This window comes from Mesoplodon bidens (assembly GCF_964165515.1).
Source record: "Mesoplodon bidens genome assembly, contig: HAP1_SCAFFOLD_1482, whole genome shotgun sequence".
NCBI classification, from domain to species: Eukaryota; Metazoa; Chordata; class Mammalia; order Artiodactyla; family Ziphiidae; genus Mesoplodon; species Mesoplodon bidens.
In genome coordinates, this window is record NW_027671340.1 from 8,041 (window position 1) to 28,002 (window position 19,962).

The 19,962-nt window shown below is 49.7% G+C and overlaps 1 protein-coding gene and 1 long non-coding RNA gene across 2 annotated transcripts; one reads left to right on the forward strand and one right to left on the reverse strand.

Moving 5' to 3' along the window:
• Nucleotides 1-7,356: 7,356 nt before the first annotated feature.
• LOC308611545 lies at nt 7,357-12,356 on the reverse strand. The gene is made up of 3 exons (XR_014014961.1): nt 11,994-12,356; nt 11,028-11,268; nt 7,357-7,426 (listed from the first exon to the last, which is right to left on the reverse strand). It is a non-coding gene; the product is annotated as an uncharacterized lncRNA (long non-coding RNA).
• A 1,603-nt stretch (nt 12,357-13,959) lies between these two features.
• LOC308611546 (NUT family member 2G-like) lies at nt 13,960-19,758 on the forward strand. Its single transcript, XM_081260273.1, is given in 8 exon segments — nt 13,960-14,674; nt 14,677-14,782; nt 15,742-15,870; nt 16,909-16,954; nt 16,958-17,180; nt 17,558-17,829; nt 18,242-18,358; nt 18,879-19,758. Coding segments are annotated over 8 exon segments (2,250 nt in total). The 5' UTR covers nt 13,960-14,109; the 3' UTR covers nt 19,671-19,758.
• The last annotated feature ends 204 nt before the right edge of the window (nt 19,759-19,962 follow it).

Genomic DNA, 19,962 nt, shown 5'->3' on the forward strand with positions numbered 1-19,962 from the left:
AAGAAAAAAAATGTGATGAAGAACCTAGGGGTAAGACAGGAATAAAGACACAGACCTGGGGCTTCCCTGGTGGCGCAGTGGTTGAGAGTCTGCCTGCCGATGCAGGGGACACGGGTTCGTGCCCAGGTCTAGGAAGATCCCACATGCCGCGGAGCGGCTGGGACCGTGAGCCATGGCGGCTGAGCCGGCGCGTCCGGAGCCTGTGCTCCGCAACATGAGAGGCCACAACAGTGAGAGTCCCGCGTACTGCAAAAAAAAAAAAAAAAAAAAGACACAGACCTTCTAGAGAATGGACTTGAGGATATGGGGAGGGGGAAGGGTAAGCTGTGATACACTACCAAATATAAGGTCGCTAGCTAGTGGGAAGCAGCCGCATAGCACAGGGAGATCAGCTCGGGGCTTTGTGACCACCTGGAGGGGTGGGATAGGGAGGGTGGGAGGGAGGGAGACGCAAGAGGGAAGAGATATGGGAACATATGTTTATGTATAACTGATTCACTTTGTTATAAAACAGAAACTAACACACCATTGTAAAGCAATTATACTCCAATTAATATGTAAAAAAAAATGTCATGAAGAACCTAGGGGTAAGACAGGAATAAAGACACAGACCTATTTGAGAATGGACTTGAGGATATGGGGAAGGGGAAGGGGAAGCTGTGACAAAGCGAGAAAGTGGCATGGACATATATACACTACCAAACGTAAAATAGATAGCTAGTGGGAAGCAGCCACGTGGCACAGAGACATCAGCTCGGTGCTCTGTGACCACCTAGAGGGGTGGGATAGGGAGGGTGGGAGGGAGGGAGACGCAAGAGGGAAGAGATATGGGAACATGTGTGTATGTATGACTGATTCGCTTTGTTATAAATCAGAAACTAACACACCATTGTAAAGCAATTATATTCCAATAAAGATGTAAAAAAATATATAAATGGTTTAAAACAGCACGTAAATATCTATGTATTGCTAGGAAAGAGATAATTTAATGATGAGCTTTCTTTATTAGTCATATTTTATACTGTTAGAAGAATGAGACTGTCAACTGAATTCTGTTCCCCCAAAATTCATATATTCAAGCTCTAAGAAAGTGATGGTATTTGGAGATGGGGCCTTTGGCAGGTAATTGGATTAAATGATGTCATGAGGATTAGGCTCTATTAGTGCCCCTATAAGAAGAAACCAGAGAATTTTTTCTGTCTCTCTCCAACATGTGAGGACACAGTGAAAAGACAGTTGTCTGCAAGCCAGCAAGAGAGCCCTCACCAGGCAATGAATTGGCCAGCACCGTGATCTTAGACTTCCAAGCCTCTAGAACTGTGAGTTGTTAAAGTCACTAAGCCTATAGTATTATGTTATGGCAGCTTGAGCTATAAGAGTACTAAATGGAAGAGACATGGAGGAACCCTAAATGCATATTGCTAAATGAAAGATGCCAAACTGAAATGGATACATGCTGTATGATTTCAGCTATAGGACATCCTGGAAAACGGAGGGCACTTAAGATATTCTGTATGACACTGTAATGGTCAATGCTTGTCATACATTCGTCAAAACCCATAGGATATACAACAGAGTAAACTGTAATGTAAACTATGGATATTAGTTAAAAATAATGTATGAACATTGGCTCATCAATTGTAAAAAAATGCCCCACACTAATGCAAGACGTTAATAATAGGGGAAAGTGTGGTTTGGGGAATAGATGTGAGGGGGTGTATGGGAACTCAATACTCTGCTCAAAAATTCTCTTTAAACTTAAAACTACTGTAAATATAGTCTACCAATTTATTTAAACAAAATAAATCTAAGTTGCCTCATCATATTGTGAGGTTAGTAACCATCTTATAGTTTTTCTATATTCTATTTCTATTTCTAAAGACCTACTTCTTTAATGTTCATTTCTATCTTCTTTTATCCTTGTAAAAAATATATCAAATGTTTTGTATTATTTCACCTCCCAGCCTATTATCTTTTTAGTTATATGTCTTTCACAAACATTCATTAGAAACTACATTAGATATCCTTGACTTATTACACTCTATGCCCATTACTATTTTCACCACCTCCCTCGTAATGCTTGAACCTTGGCTATGACCCATTGTCACCTCTGGACAAATAGTTTCTGCTCTATTTTCTGTCTTCTGTCCTTCTGGGCCACTTCTATCTACCATCATTACCCAAAGAACTGACTTTACAGATTCTATATGCCAGTGTGTAAGACTTGCAGTGTTTTAAGAAGTATCCCAACTTCATGATGGTGATTTGGGGTCATTACTAAAGCACTCGGGATCATACATATTCTTTTAAGGTAGTTTTACAGGACAACGCACATTGGTATTTTTCTCCTATTAACAGAGTAGGAAATTGTGGGTTGATGTGCAGTTATTTTGATTAAGAAAGCAAGATATGAACACTGCTTCTTTGCTGGGGTACTTGGCACTGCTCTTTCTCGTGCTGGGACATATTTTGCGCCTTTACAGCCTTGCATCTAGGCGTACTGATCAGACTAATGTTTGGCTTTATTGGATACGTTGACCAGTCTGATTGATATTCTGGTACATACAGGGTACTTGGTCATGGTTGCTCACCTCTGAACCTCAGCTTCATCACCTGCAAAGTTCAACTAATAGCATATCCGCTTTGTGGGGTTTTTAGGGATTTGGCAAGCGTCATAGTGCCTGGTACATGCTAGAGACTCAGGTGATGCAGTAATTACTCAAATGTGCATTTTCAGTGGATCCTTCCCACCTGGACAGGGTGACTTAACAGCCTTGGGAGAGTAAGAGCAGGACAAACAGCAAGGGCAGCATGGGCCAAGGGAAGGAGGTGAGAACTGACATGCAGGGAGCCCTCTTGCTGGTATCACCAGAGGGCCCATAGTGAGCCAGGATGTGGGGAGAGACTGGCCGCTCAGTAAGACCAGGTCAAGAAAGGCCGTGTGAGGGGGCTTAGCTTTTACCTTGTGGTAGAGGCCATCCAAAGGAGAAAGTGGAAGATGGGTAGGTATAGACTTCTCCCTTAGGAATTGTCCTCAGGGTCTGTTTATCTCCTGGCAGGGTGCGTTCAATGAGTTGGCCTCTCCAGCACATTCTAGAGAGGACTGGCCATGTCTGACCTTCTGGAGATACAGCCCTGACCTCCTGGCCACCTCACTGAGGAGAGGGCTCATGGGGGAATCAGCTTCACTCTGCATCTGTCCACCAGTCCTGCACCCTGGACTCCAGGACCACTCACTTGCAAGAGGCACATCCAGCTGCCAGAGGAAGTGACATTTCCTGACTCATCTGGCTAAGAATGAGCAGAGTATCGCTGACCATTCCAGGGGAGTAGATGCCACAGAAGATCAGGATGCGGACAAGCCACAGAAGATCAGAAGGAACAAAGGTCAGTCCACGTGGGAGTTCACATGGGTGCCTCACAGTCCCCAACAGGCCCTCAAGTTTCCCTTCCAGCCCAACACACACTCCACCTGCCCACAGTCACCTGTGCCACCATCACAGAGCCCCACAGAGCTCCAAACATCCTCAAACACACAAACTCCCTACTTATGAGCAAATGCCTGACTGTGTGCCCAGAACCCTCCTGCTCCAATATACATGCACTACAAACCCCAATAAAACCACAGCCACAGTCTTGAATACAAAATCACACCCCCAATGGCCCCTGATAATCAAACACCTAAATCCTCATACCCCACAAAAATCCACCCAACCCCATATAACCCCTCAATGCAAACACACAAACCCTTCAACAATAGCCAAATATATTCAAACCAAACTCACAGACTTCTTAATATAGGACACAACCCCCCAAATCCAAGTAGAACACATACAGTCCGCACACAGATGTCAACATCCACGTATGTACAATGCCTCAGAAGCTGAGACAAACACAAAATACCATCAGAGAGACACAATGTTTCCAACCTTCTCCTAAATACTCCCCCCAGAACACATCATGACCTCACACCCCCAATACAAACATACACCCATCTCCCTCTTGAGATACTATAAACCGCCTCTGTCACACCCCCTGATTATACACACACAGCTAGCAGCCCCAGTTTACACTGACAACCCCAATCTCTGCAAATTCCTCCACATCAAAAATACACTCCCTGAACTCTTACCCTACAGGATGAGCATGTGTATAACCCCTGCACTCTGAATACACACGGATCCAACACACAGAGCATTAAAATGCACACCCCTACCTCTTCTCAAATGCCTGCACACATAGCCTCAAAACACCCAGAAGCAGCCCACCACCCAGCCACACCATGCTACACCAACCGTACACTCACAAAGGCACTCATGCCCCTCATCTCTCCCCAGATCACACATACACAGTCTCTACACAGCTTTACTATTACCCCAAACCATCCTATGCCCGAAACATACATCCAAGAGTTCCCCACACAGCCCTAACCGATGATAGAGGCAGCTGTACCAGGGGCATCACGGTACCCTGAACGGGCAAATGCCGCTGAGGTAAGTGCCTCCTATGTTGCTGCATTTCTTGCTGCTGTTGCAAGTCATCCCTTGACCCCACCCAGGCTGACTGGGACACCCTAAACAGGAAGTGGCAGCGTATGAGTCAGGAAGAGGAAACTCCATTCCAGGTGTTCCCTGTCACCATCCATTGCACCAAAACACCAGATGACCAGCATGAACAAGAAACAGAGACATGTAACTATACCATGGTTGAAAGGCAAATTTTTCTAGAAAACATTTGTCCAAGGGAAGGGGGAGAAGGGTGCTCCCCCTAATTGTAGAGCCACGCTGTTACGATTCAAAGAAACGTCAGATACAGTCCAACAGGCGTGGGACTGCATCCATGTTGTAGCTGGATATGAAAAAGATAAGTTTTCGGAAGCCCCAAATCTCGCTTGCCAGTAAAGGCACATGGGCCCCGCTGCCCCATTGGCCAGGAACCCAGCAGAGGACCCTTAAGGGATATACGGACTTCTGGGACCCTTACTGAGCTCCACCAAGGGGTGGTGCCATCACACAGCTCCATCCTTCATGAGATGACTAACAGACCTCCCTGTATTGGCAGCTCTGGAGATCGGGGGTCCCTAATGATGTCAACTTGAGACCGCCCAAGCACAAGTTAGAAATTTTTGCTCAGGCGCTGCAGACTCTTCCGGAGACTGGAGTGATGGGTAGCCGTCACCTCTCCGAATCCTCTACCCTGACCTCTGCCAACGCCTCTGCCTTAGGGACCTGGCAGATCCCTGGAGCGTGGCCCTCCTCTGGGACACTTGCCCATATACTTCTCTAATTTTCCTTGGGACACACATAAACAAATTTTCTTATGGCTCTCATTGACCACGGGAGCTCAAATTACAGTGCCTCCTGGGAACCCCTCCAATTATAAGCAAGGGCCACACTTTAGATTACAAGGCATAGTAGTCAGGGGAGTAGAAAGCATTCAACTTCCATTGAATGTCACTATTGAAACAATCTTTATTAAAAATCTTTTAGTGGTGGTAGCCCCTTTGGCCCTACCCTTTCCCGTTACAGCTATGGATGCCTTGATGTACTGCAACGCCATTTGGAACAAACCCAAATTCCTGGCCTTCCTGGTGGAAGCTGAAACTGGGAGCCCATAAGACTGCCACCTAAGACAGTAAATATCCCCCAATAACATGTATGACAGGGGGCTGTGGGATTGCAGCCCATAATTCAGATTTTATGAAAAGAAGAAGTCATTAAACACACCATTTCTCCTTTTCAATTTCCCCATTTGGCTGCTATTAAAGCCTGCTATTAATGAGTGGTGACTTATAATCAACTACTGAAATATAAGTGCTGCTCCCCACTATTAAGGCTCCCATTTCCAACACTGTCCAGTTCATTGAGGATATCCAAAGGGCTCCAGGGAATTACTTTGCTGTGACAATCTAGCTGTTATGTTCTATTCAGTACCAGTTATTAAGGAGTCCCAGCTGCAGTCTACTTTTACTTCAGAAGGCACCCAGTATGTTTTAACCTGTCTGCCTACTGGCTATCTTAACAGCCCAGCTATTGCCCACAGTCTTTGCTGGCAAGACCTGGGGTCCCCTTGCACCGTCTGGCACTATACGGATGTTCTAATCCACAGCCCCTCAGGAGACTGGTGCACAAGGCCCTAACATGGTTGGTGACCCATCTATAACATACAGGTGGGCTATTTATTGCCCCACATAAAATTCAAGGGCTGTCCACAACTATTAAATTTCTGGGCATTAACTGATCCTCTAAAAGCCAGGAAATTCCTTTTGCAGCTAAACCTCAGCTGTTAACTATTCAGCCCCCCAACACACTATAGCAAGCCCAACACATCTTACTTAGGTCTCTCCACACTTTGGAGGCAACGAATACCACACTTGTCCATCATTCTTAGACCCATTTATGCAGCCACGTACAAACCCTCCATAGTTTACTGGCCAAGAGCTAAACAATAAGCTTTATAGCAGGCACAAAGCTCAATTAGTCAAGCCCTCCCACTGGTTCCCCCTGGCTGCTCCTTCTGGGCTGAGAATGGACTATGTGTCCCGGACCCTTTGGACTAACACAGCTCCTCCTAGCTGCCTGTGGGCTTCTGCACCAGACGGCTGCTCTCTACACCACTACACCCCCTCAGAACCGATTTGGGAACTGGTTCCTTGGTTTTGGTCTTGGTTTTGTGTGCACTGATGCCAGAATTTGTTTGCGTCTTTTGCGTTTGGGTGTACAAAATGGGAAATACTCCATCAACCCTGAAGGAGAGCCCTTTGGGGCCTATAGTAGATAAATGGGTGTAACATAGCCCTGAGCCTATGACTAAGAAAGACATGTATACTATTATAATAGGGTGTGGACCCAAAATATAGGATCACAAGGGCGGTAGCCCCTAAATGGCTCACTCAATTTTTATAGGATCTCGCAGTTAGAAGTGTTTTGCAAAACAGCAAGCTGCACCGGCAGTTGTTCCACCTGCCCACCCTCTCCCCATGCCGCCATCATATTCACCACCTCCTGTTTCCCCTACCTACGGAGATCAAATAGAAGTTTCTGTGTTAACCCCCAGAGGACAGGAGCCTGATTTAGTATCACCATCTAAGACTCCACAAGCCACCCAATTTGGACTGGGAGCCACATCCACAGCAGGGCAAGTTCCCTTGTGCGGACATCCTATAAGAGGCCAGGGGACTCCCTTGGCCTTGAGGCGTCCGATTCTAATTTCCCCACAGGGAACTTTGACAGTGGGGAATGAGTTGATTGACTCTCCAATAGATACCACTCCCCAAACCCTCCCTGTTTATCTTAAGAGGCTTGTAAATATTAAACAAAGGGGAAACAAAGTCATCCTAGGAAAAACTTGCCTGTATCTTTGAGATGCAAATGTCCTTTCTGGTCTTCTCAGGAACTCTCATCTCTGCCATCTTTCTAAAATGCACCTTTTTGAAAGAGGGTAAAGTAATTTAGAAACTGACTTATCAAGGATAAATAAAAAACCTAAGTGTCTTTTCTGTAAAAATTCAGCCATCTAGACAAGTGAGTTGGATTTGTTCCATCTGCCAGAAACCTAATTTGAATCCAACCTCTTTTTCTAAACTGATGGGCTTCACATGGCTGTACCTGACTCAGTGCTGAAATTCTGAAATGACAACCATGACGTCTCTGTATGTTTGTGTCCTTGTATGTGTCTTTGTCTTTGGATAACATTGCTGAGGTTGATTTGTGGATGAGCTCTATTTAATTGGCTTAAAGAAAAGTAAGCACTTACACACCAAACTATTCTAAATACAAGAGAAACTGAGCTAAATGAGCTTCAGGTTCATGTGAACTGGGAAATAGTCAGTATTAATTAAGACCTGCTATTAACGTTCATTTGTTGATCTAATTAATATAGACATGCTGTTAGAGTCATCAACATTAAGTATAATACTTTTATTGTGCCTACGTTTAATATAAGCTAAATAAAATCTTGTTATATCTGTTGCAAATTTGTCAGCAAGGAAATAACTTGATGTGAAGAAACTTTTAAGGAAAGAAAATGCAAATGAGGTAAGAGCTTTAGGTGAACTTTTTAAAATACTTATCTTTTAGGAAGGTCTATCTAAAATTAATCTCTCCAGATATTTGAACACTTGAAAGTCAGAATTGTGCTAAAGTAAGTGACAGAAGGTTTATGGAAAGTGGACCCTGAAAAAAAGAGTTCTGTACGTGGTCAGGACTAAGTTTAAAATAAGTTTTATTGAGTAAATACATTTTAAAAGTAAGCTGGTGCACAACTTGAATTTCGCTTTTCTCTCTGTTAAGAAGACAAGATTTCTTAAGATTTCGGACTGCCTTTGATACCAGATTTTAAGTTTTTCTACCTTTTAAGAGATCTGTTCTGTACTTGCCTTTGAAATCTTTTATTGTTACTTTGGCTAAGTGAATAACTATTGTTTCACAGTGACATGGGTTCCTATCTGACTGTTTTAAACCCTTTTCTTATTTTTTTGACAAAACTTCCCAAATCAAATTATAATGAAGTTCCTTTGACCTCTAGCTAACTTTGGGGTGCTTCAAAGGGCCCCTGAAACACCCCAAAGAGAGATATTAACTAATTAGGTTGAATGACACGGGAAATGTTGTCAAATAAGCAATAAATCTTCTTAGGTTCTATTGTATGCCAAATGACACAGGTATTCTACAGATTATATGGAGTTCCTAAAATTTGGTATGTCCTGGTAAAATGTTACCAGTCAGAATTCTCTTTATTATCTGAAAGTGTTGCATGTCACCGCAGTAACCACGTTACTTTCTCAATTGCACTGTAATCAGATTTACACGTGCCTTCTTAAGTCTTTCACCATTGTAGACAGTCATGGTTTCACTCTGATGCCTTTGCAAAAATGCTTCCTCTTCAAGAAGGTTTATGGAAAGGACCTTTGCATAAATACAAGTTTCTGATTTTCAAACCACAAAGGTGAACTGGGTAAGAACTTGAAGAATTCTAATGGGAAACCTGATGGCTTCATAAAGCTGTTAACAAAAACGATTAGTTGCACATACCTGGGTAAAAGGGTTATAATTATGGTTATAATTTTGGTTATAATTATGGTTATAATTTTTATGGTTTCTATCTGAAAAATGACTGTTTTCAATCTGTGTTTTCCAGGTGTAAGCAAAACGCTCCCCTTAAACTCATTATGATTTACAGTCATTTGTTAAATTATACCCTTGTAAGCAGAATTGAAACATTTATCTTTTTCTCTCTACCTGGGTGATCCTGCCAGTAGCATATGCTTGTCTCAAAGATTAAGCCATGCACGTCTAAGTACGCACCGCTGGTACACTGAAACAGCGGATGGCTCACTAAATCAGTTATGGTACCTCTGGTCGCTCGCTATTGCAATTGGATTACAAGTAGTTATACTGATCATTGTTCTTTGTTTCCAGATTGTTTGCTCTTTGTGTCTCCCTGCTGTACTGTGTCTTTGTTAACGTTACTAGCTGCATTACTTATATCCTGTCTACTTTATAAGACTGGTGTCTCTTACAGTACCCAGTATGGAACCAGGCCTCCAACAATACTTCAATGGCTAAACATCTTGAGGAAATAGACCACATTTATAACATGAAATAATTGTAATAGTGTGATTCTAGGTACAGGAGGAAGCAACAAGGGAAAATGTCTCCTGGGTCTTAATTAGATAGAGGATCCAGAAGATCTTTAATTAGCAATAGGGCCTAATCCAAAAACTAGCACCTGGAGTGGCATATCAAGAATTCTCCCCTGACCTGGGATGAGCCTCCCAGCGCCGTGGGACAAAATTTGATCCTGAAACGTCTCCCAAATATGGGTCAAAATCCTGACCAAGAGGAGAGGATCTGAGAAATGGAATATTTCCTGACACATCAGTCATTAGCGACTGCAGCCCCCCAACGTGAGCCGGTGAGCCCTGACGAAACTCAGGATATGAGAATATAGGATACAGGCCCCGGAGAGCTGAGGCACATATCAAATGAATGATTTCGGTGAGCCCAGACTCTGGCATCTTCCCGTCCATAGAAAAGTGCTGAATTCCTTAACTTGAGATGCTGCCTGCCAGGCTTGAAGCCCTCAAAATTCCCATCAAAGAGATCGTAACTCTCAACTTTTAGGCTGAGAATATTTTTTTTAAGGCTACAGGTGTAAAGGACACACTTTCCAGAGAGGAACAAAAAAAACAAAAACCCAACGTTTGGAACACTGGCACCAATGGTGGACACTCCTGGAAAGATCCATCTGATGAAGCAATTAGAAGGGCCGTCACCCCCTTTTCTCCACAAGACTGTGGAATGGACATTGACAGTAGGGAATTGTAACAGGGAAGAGCCAAATCGGACTCCACATGGGATCTGTTCCTTTTACTTTAACCTTTGCCTTCTGCTGCTTTTGTTCACTAAAAGGATACTGTCTGTTCCTGTACATAATGGCCTGCCTCGGGGAACCCTGTCCCTCTGTCTGAATGTTAAACCAAAGTGCCTTTGTTCAGGGAAACATATGGACTCCTTCCACCTGTGGATGGCTACAATTAAGAAGAAATTAACACATCTCCTCCCCGAGGCTGGCCATTCCAGGGGCTATTCGCACAACTTATGGCCTTCTTACTTTACCTCCTCATCTCCTCCCCATCTCTGTATTATAAAAGAAACTGGCACCCAAACCCCGATAAGATGGTTATTTTGAGACTTTACTCTGCCATCTTCTCGGTCTGCTGGCTTTCTGAATAAAGTCATATTCCTTGCCTCAACACCTCATCTCCGATTTATGGCCTGTCATGTGGCAAGCAGAGCAACCTTGGACTTGGTAACATCTTTACTCAGGACACGGTGTCACAAAACGGGACACTGTTTTCTGTTTGTTTTGTTTTTGTTTTGGGCCGCGCCAAGTGGCTCGTGGGATCGTAGTTCCTCGACCAGAGATCCAACCCGCGCTCCCTGCAGTGGAAGCTCGGAGTCCTCACCAATGGACTACCAGGGAATTCCCATGGGACACTGATACCTGGCAGTCACGGCCCTCACCTTTGTGAGGCAGAGGTAGTAGTGTAGCAGGACTGAGAACGGTGTGACGTTTAAAGATTAGGTGGTGAAAGCAGGATTTCACAGGAAGTTAATCCAGTGATACTTGCAGAGAAATGTTGTCAATTCAGCGTTAAGAAGACTGTGGACAAGGTGTGGAGTTTGCAAATAAACTTCATTTTCTAGAGTCAAATCTGCCAAGGCTTCCACTAAATTTGCAGTTGTGGCTATAACCTTAAGACACCTGAGACAGGCAAAAGCAACTGAATCAAGTTGTATGCTATACCAGGCAATAGGCCTGTGTTTACTACCATGCTCACACAGTTCTGCGCGGCCTGATTATGCCTTTCATGCACAAATAAAGGAAAAGGTTTTGAATAACCTAAAGTTAATCTATTAAGTAGAGATCTCTTTTCGAACTTAAAAGGGCTAATATACTTTGCCTCCAGTGGAGATCTCACCTTAAAGTATCCGGATCGGGCTTCCCTGGTGGCGCAGTGGTTGACAGTTCACCTGCCGATGCAGGGGACACGGGTTCGTGCCCCGGTCCAGGAGGATCCCACATGCCGCAGAGCGGCTGGGCCCGTGAGCCATGGCCGCTGAGCCTGCGTGTCCGGAGCCTGTGCTCCGCAACGGGAGAGGCCACAACAGTGAGAGGCCCGCGTACCGCAAAAAAAAACAAACAAAAAAACACACCCAAAAACCTAGGTTGATGGATAAAGACGTGAAAGGAAGGGACTGTCATGCTCAACCTCGGTGCCGTGAATCAAAACAACAGTTTATAAACTGCCTAAAGAGGCACACGCCAATTGTGCTGCCACTGTGGGAGGTGGAAGGAACTTCCGGTTCTTGCCTACCTGCCAGAGCCCTCGTGGAATGTCCCCCCAGCGCACGCCACCCCACCCCGACCCACGTGCCCTCTGCCCCTCCCCCACCGCAGAACGGTTCAGCCCGCATTTTCCGGTTTACTTTCAAACGTGTCCCTCGTTGACTTGGATCCCGAGCGTTTGCTGAAGCAGGTCGCTCTCTGGCTCCTGGTCTTGACTTTTCTCATTGAGGCTACCAGGCAGCAGTAGTCCGTGCCCAAGCCTGCAGGATGGCTTCAATAGGAGGTAAGCCTATAGGCTGGGGGTGTGTTCTCAGAGACCCTGCCATCCTCACATCCTTCAGGTTCACACGTTACACTTAACTGTGGGCACACAGTTGGACTGAAGTAGAGGGAGAAGAGAGCACTGGACGCACAAGGACATTTCACCTGGGGAGACTGGGGAGCCTGAAGAAACCTGAGACTGCCCTGGGGAGGAGGGGTCGTTGGAGGTGGATCCAGAGGAATTGCCCTGGCTATGGAGAAAGGATGGCAGCAGACAGTCTGATTCTTTCTAGAAGGGAGACAAGCCACTTTGATACGTGTGTGTAAGGATGTGTGTGATGTCCTGGTGGTGACACAGGGAGGGTCATGAGGAAAGCCTAGAGCTGTATTGTGTTCCTCAGGCACCTGAAGCTTGCCTCACCACATCTTGCAAAGGGATTTGAACAGGAGCATACTGTATCTCAGGGGGCCGTGGGGAGAGATGGTCTTGGTGAGAAAACTATTCAATGGGGCTGTGTGTGGCCACACCTGCAGTGAAGTGTCCTCTCCGAGAGCTAGGCAGGGGGTTAGTCTAACTGCCGCAGCCCACACCTCGTCCACTCCTCCCAGCCCAGAGCTCACTTGTCAGTTCAGGCAACTGTTGCCTTGGATTCAACAGGGGATGGGCAACCATTACGAGTAACTTCAGCCAAGAGAGGGCTCAGGTTCCTGAGTTGCTCTGAATTGTTCTTCCTTTTGTGGAATGGCAGTACTTCAGACCTACTTCATCTTGTCCAGTATCTCATGCTGGACCCTCAGGCTGCCTTGAGAGGAAGAGTTTGTTCCTATTTCAGGTCACTCCTTCATGGACAGGGAACAGATGTGGAGTGGGGTTGTTTCGGGTGGAATGTCTATGAAGCCTGCTTCCTCTTTTAAAGGGGGAAGGAGTGTAGCCCAGGATCAGGAAGATGATCTTCTGTGTTACTATTAAACGTCCTATGACATCTGTTCTGGTGAGTTAGGTGCACCGTGGTGTGTACCTTGTTCTCCTGAACAGGGATGTGTTTCAGACAACTTGATCGCCATGGCATCTGGCTTATGCCTGCATCTCAGATTGTCTCTCTGTTATTGGGAGCTGGAAGGGGAAGGACCACAGGCAGTCTATACTCCCACGACCAATGTAACATGACAATTCCCTGGCCCTTGTTTAATCCTCTGCAGCCATCACTGGCTGTGAAATGACAGAATCTAAGGGACACGCGCCTACTTCTCAGACCACCCCAAGCCCCTAGGAACAGAACTCCTGACTGATGACAGTGACTCTGGGCACTGGGGAAGGGGTGGCAGGACCTGGCCCATGTTACGTATCTGCTGTGGGTTGTTCTGAGATGCAGGTCCTTTCTGGGCCTGTGTCATGGGTTTTTATCAGGATTCCATTAGAGATATTTTCCAGCATTTTGTTTTGTTTTGTGAGGCTAGGAAAGAAAGAGGGGATTTATACTGAGCATCAGGAAAAGGAGGACTGAGGAGGAGGTGGGGCCCTAATATTTTACACAGTGCCTGTCCACAAAGGGCCTTTGGGGGCCTAGAACTTACCTTGCAGAAGGCCCCTACCTGCTAGTACGCCGGCTGAGGGGCATTTCTCACAGACCAGATGTCCACACAGCTCCAGGTCTTGGGAGACAGCCTGTGAGGCTTAGGTGCCAGGGTGTGCCTTAGGGAGGCTCTCCAAGTGAGTGCTTGCTGAGGCAATTTCTTCTCGGCAGGCATGGGTCAGGGAGCTTGGTGGATGGGCGTGGGGTCACCAGTGGAATAATTCTCAACTGGAGGTCAGGGCATGAAAATCACTTGAAGACACTTGCACGCTGCAGTTTCCCTTGTCCAAGAGTCTCTCATCTGTGGAGATTTACACTCTGATGCCGCAGAAAGCCTCAGTCCCACTTGCCCATTCTCCTCCTCCATTCACTCCTTTCCTTTGCCTCAACAGCATCTGCAGTGCTGGCAACGGATGTCCCCATGAACCCCGGTGCCTCCTTGTCTACTTTCACGGCAGTGTCCTTTCCTCCACCCATTCTTGGCGCCCAGCACTGGCCACCCTGGGAGCAGCACCTGCCACCTCTCATCACCCCCGCATTCCCTCCCGGCAGCAGCCTGCTGCTGCCAGCTTTCCCCAGGATGCCTTTGGTGGCTAATGGTGGCTGTGGCCCCAGTGCCCCTGGGGCTTGCAACTTCACTGTCCAAGTCAGGTCACAAGGGAGGCCAGTGCAGGCCCAGCAGACTCAGACCTTTATCGTTCCTCAGGGCCCCCTCAACTGGAGCGCTCCAGGGGCCCTCAGCGGGAGTGCTGCATGTCCTGCACCCATATTCTTAGCAACCCCTGCGATGGAGACCACTGTGACTGCTCCAGCTGTTGGAGTTACTCAGGCTGGCAAGGGAGGCTGGACCCCAGGCTTTCCTCCTCAAGCTCCACCACCAGCTGCCCAGATGGCCCCTAACATTCGCCCAGTGAACTCTGGGCCATGGCCACATGGCACTTCCAGGGAGGGCAGCCTGGACACCAACCAGCCCTATGCCTCTCTAACCACCAGAGCGTGTACAGTAACTTCCGACGGTGGCAGCGCCTCAAGCCACTGGCCCGGAGACACCTTCCCCAGAGTCCTGATGCAGAAGCTCCTTCCTGCTTTCTCATGTGAGTGAACGCTCAGGGGGCCATGAGCTTATCGGAGCTCTTAGATAAAGAGGAACTGGGGATGGACTCGCACGTTAGGTTTCTAGGGATACTGGAAGCGAGGTGTGAGGGCGATGTCCACGCCACGAGAAGGCACACTGTCGGTCATACGGGCGAGCCTGCCAGTCCATGACATCATGACTGAAATGTGCCTTATCTCAACTGACCCCACCCCCCTGTGAGTCTAGCCAGCTTGCTCTTCCATGATTCTCCTGGTAATACGGCCTGAAGACTTGCAGTCAGAGAGGGTCGTGGTGTAAGTTGAGGAGCCAAGGAGTGGATGCCACACTCTCCTGTGCTGACGTCTCCTTTCATACAGCACTTGAGTGTACGTGGCCAGGGGAGGTCACTTCGGAGAAGGGGGAGGAGCGCGGGGCCCAGGAGAGCGCTTCATGCACGCCTCGACTTTGTTGATGTGGAGAATTCCACTAGGAACAGGGTGATGGTAGAGCTCTCCTAAGGGCATGGGCTCTCTCCCACTAGAGTTGTGAGCCTGGCAGGCATTTCCATCCTAAACCTGCGGTCCCTCGTAAAAAGGGGACAATCACACTTCACCTTCAGAGGACCGTGCAGAAGACTCCTTGGGCTAATCTATGAAGTGTGAGCAGATTGCCTGGCACATGCCACGCCTCACTGATGATGGTGATTTTTATTATGAAAAGGCAGCCTTGAAGAGGAAAAGAGCTCCCCAAGGCACAGTGTCCCAGCTCTAGCCTGGGAGTGGATGGTCATCCTCGAGTGAGTGTGAGGCGGTGACAGCCGTAGCCGGGAAGGCTTGTCTCTGCTCTCCCAGACACCTGCCTCTCACCCTCCTGTTGCTCAGTCATGCTGTGTTGAGTGATGTGTGGTCCACATTGGTGGGTGGGGTCAGGCAGGTGGGGGCTGGGCTGGGCACAGAGACTGACCCCGAGTGCTTACAGCCCAGCGCTTCGATCCCTGGCCCGCCTGAAGCCCACCATGACACTGGAGGAGGGACTGTGCAGGGCCGTGCAGGAATGGCAGCACATTAGCAACTCTGACCGGATGATCTACTACGAGATGGCGCAAAAGTGAGTCAGCGTCCTGGGCCCAGGGGCTGCGTGGGGGGTGAGGCGAGTGGGTGAGGGCAGGGTCTGGCCGTGGGGGTGCTCATCAGAGAGGACAAAGGAGAAGGGCTGTCGCTCGGAACGGGGGGCCCACAGCCCAGAGGCCCTACAGTCCTCCAGAAACCCCTCCCTCACCTTGACAGTTTGGTTCTTCTGTCCTTCCTCCACCACGAGCTCTGCCCTCCCGAGTTTGACCTACCCTTGCCCTCACATGAAGGTCTCAGGACGGGGCAGGGTGAAGCTGTGAGTCCAGTAGGGGTCCAACTCCAGCCATATGGGCTGGGCTGGGGAAAGAGCTCCACCCGCCAGCCTGCTGCTTCCTTAGTGGTGGCTGGCTGGCGGCCACTGACATAGATTTGGGACCCCCTCTCCTCACGAAAAGTGGCCTGAGTGGGTACCCTGGCATCCCTCAAGAGGCTGGGGAAGCCAGCTGTCATCAGCCCAAGGGTCTCTGGCCCTTCCAGTGTTTGCTCCACGGTAATCCCCTTGGTTTAAGAAACAAAACCAAACAAACAAGCACCTCTCAGAGGAAAGGAAGGCCTGTCCTGTAAGCTCAGCATCCACATCGTCCAGCCTCTCCTGAGCCCTGTCTCCAGGTCTACGTTCCAGAACTCTCAGTCCCAACCCAGGGTCCTGGATTTGGGCAAGGACCCCTGTGGGGAACACATGCCTGTTCCAGCCTCTGGCTGTCAGCCCTTCATGTGGCTCTGGATGGGGGGCATGAGGAGGGTGCCCCCTGGGTCAGACACGTGTCCCGTTGACCTGGTTCAGTGCAGCGACCTGGCTCTATGCTGTTGAATGCTCTCCAGTGCTGGTGAGGCAGGAAGGGTCCCAGATCTTGTATCAGTTCCAGGAGCAGCTCTCTGCTGTGGACAGCACCTCACAGGGCCTTGACAGCCCCAAGGCACATCCTCTCCCAATCCCTCATTCTTGGCTGCCTTTGTTGGGCTCCAGAACCCAGGCCATTTTCTCAGGGTGGCCTGTGCCTCCGTCACCCCCCAGGTTCATGCAATTTGAGGCAGAGGAGGAGATGCAGGTTCAGCAGTTGTAGTGGATGCAGTGCGCGCAGGGCCTGCCTCCTCCAGCCCCACCGAAGCTGGATCCTCGGGGGCCCCCAGTCCCGAAAGTGGGCCTTCAGCCAGCCACCCAGGTTCCCACTGGAGTTGAACGCACAGGTAACAGGGGCCCAGGGTTGGCCACTGTTCCCATGTGGATCATCTTCCTTCAAGACAGGGGCATTGGTCTTTCAAGCAAAACAGCCACCGAGGCGGTGGGTGGGGGGTGGGGTCTCAGATGCCCTTTGTCACTACGGGGTATTATTGACTTGGTCAATTTTGTAACTTCTCTCACGCCTCCCTGTCAAAGGACTGCACACAAAGTCTGCCTAAGAAGTGGGCTTGATGGGGACACCCCTGGAAAATTGGAGGTTCCCCACTTCCTTACATGTGACTCTCTTAGATGCCCCCTTACCTCCCCCCTCCAACTGTGCATGAAGCTTCAGGTGGTCCTGACCCCCCCACACCCACATCAATGTCCCCCAACAGTGCCCTCACCAGCGTGCGCTCGGTGGTCAGGAGGTGGACCGGGAGCCCCTCACCTTCCTTCCCTTCCTCCTGCTCTGCCGCAGCCTGTGCTCCCAGGATGTCCGGCCCCAGGGCCCAGCCCTCCCGCCCGAAGCCACACAGGTCTCAGCGACCCCCGGAGCCCAAGGCACCCGAGGACATTCCACCTGAGGCTGTGAGGGAGTATATGGACATCATGGAGGCGCTGGTGGGGCCCGTCCACTCAGCCACAGGCGACTCAGATGCAGAATGGGGAGAGGACGGAAATGAGCTGCAGCAGGAAGAGGACGGCACCTACTCGGACCCGGATCTCTTAAGCTACATCGACAAGCTGTGTTCCCAGGAGGACTTTGTCACCAAAGTAGGCTAGGCCTGGAGACTGGGGTCTGCAAGATGCCAGGGCATGGAACTCTCAGCACCCAAGATCTGGGTTCTGCTCAGGCCGTTGGGACTTAAGCTCAGCTCCTTGCTCCTGAGCCTGGTGTTAGGGGAGGTTTACGCAGATGTTTGTGTGTATATGTTTGTGTCTATCTGTGTGTATGCCTTTGTGTCTGTGTTTGTGCCTCTGTATATGTGCTCTTTTGTGTGTGACTGTGTATGTGCATGTTTGCGTGTGTGTGTGTGTGTGTGTGTGTGTGCGTGCGCGCGCTGACCATCCCCGCCTTGTGGAGGACAGTGGGGTGGATCTCTGCTTTTCACTTTCCCTCCTGGCCTTCTTGTCTCACAGACCACTCCTGGCCAAGGATGCTCACAGCCTCTTCTTTCTGTTCTAGGTGGAGGCAGTCATTCACCCTGGATTCCTGGCAGATTTGCTTTCTCCAGACCCACAGCTGGATCTCTTGGCCCTAGAGAAGGAGCTGGAGCAGGAGGAAGGGCTCACCCCCGAAGAAGTGAGACAGGGGAGGGAGAGGGACACTCAGGGAGCCAGGGGACCCCACGGGAGGGGGACCCCAGGTGATCCAGGGGACAGGGGAACCCAGATGACCCAGGGGAGCCAGAGGAGGGAGGGATCCCCGGTAGAACAGGGGACACAAGGGACACCCAGGAAGACCAGGGCACGGAGGGACCCCAGTGAATAGGGGAGAGATAGGGCCCCAGAACAGGAGGGCCACATAGCGCTGTCCATCCCTCCCCTGCCTGGGACACCTGGCATGGGGAAGGGCCCGTTCTGGGGTGGGTGCAGTGCAGGGTGAAAGGAAGGAGAGGATAGGGAGCCAGGAGGGGAGGGAAGGTCACAAAGCTGGGAATCAGTTGCAGGAGGATGGCAGGACTGCCACAGTGTCTGTATTTGGATTCGAGTCCTGGGGTCGCCCGTCCCCTCCTCCCCCACAGGGCCATTGTCCCACTGCCCAGTGCTCCTCCTCTCACACGTGTGTGTGCAGCCGTCACTGTCCTCCTCCCTCCTACCAGCTGGTGCAGAAACGACTCCTGGCCTTGAAAGAGGACGACGGTGTGCGGGCAGCCCCGAGTCACAGTGCACCCGGAATGGCCTCAAGTCCTTCTGAGTCCGAGGCCGGCCAAGGTGCCCAGAGGCACGACCAAGAACCCCATCTAGGGGTCAGTGATGAAGCCTGCCCACCAGAGATTGATTCTCAGGCTCTTCATAGGCTCATGCAAACAGACACTGCCCTGTGCAGGCCCAAAGTCTTTGTTCCCTCTGGAGGACGTCAGGAGTTCTCTATATTCCGGCCCGTACGGCTCTCCCCTCCCCAGGCTCAAAGGCGCACCGGCCCTCTACTGAGATCCAGGGATGCGTCTGTTCTCAGAAAGGCCTCTCCTCTTCGGGAGGCCCGAGTGCCCAGGGATGGGTCCAGTGAGAACGAGGAGGTGCTCCAAAGCGTCTTCATCGTAGACTCTCAGCATATACTGGTGCCTTTCGGGATGTCCCTCAGTCCTGCGCATGTCTCAGCCCTGGCTTCCTCTGGAGGTTGGGGGGCCCAGAGTGCTCCCCAGTCCCCCTCCTCTCAGAGAAGAGGCCTCAGCCCAGCTCCACCAGCCGCTCCCAAGTCGAGGAAGCGGGCTCTGTGTGGACGCCCAGCCGCTGCTGAGAAGCTGCCCATCCCCGGGGCTGGCCTCGGCGTCTCTGGGAGGCCAGCCTTGGCTCTGGGGCTGGCTCGCCCCTCACAGCTGAGAAAGAGAAAGCGTGACCCGTTTGACACAAAGAAGCGTGGGAAGAGGAGGAAGAAGCACTGCAGCCAGTAGGGAACAGCTGGGTTGGCCCTCCAGGGCGAGGCCCCAGGGCAGCCCCCTGGGGAGCCTAGGGGCTCCTCCTCCTCCTCCCAGTGCTGATCCTGGATGATGTGGGAGGAAGGGAGGGGGGCAGGACCACCAGGGTGGGGAGGGGGAGCGGGATTGTGGGGGGTTAGGGAGGTGGGGGAGGTGGGTGTGGCCAGGTGTGGGTGGGAGCAGGACCTTTGGAGTGATGTATGTAAATTGTGAACAAAGATCGTTTTCGTGGGAAATGCTCTCAGGCCACTGTCATCTTGTTGGTGTT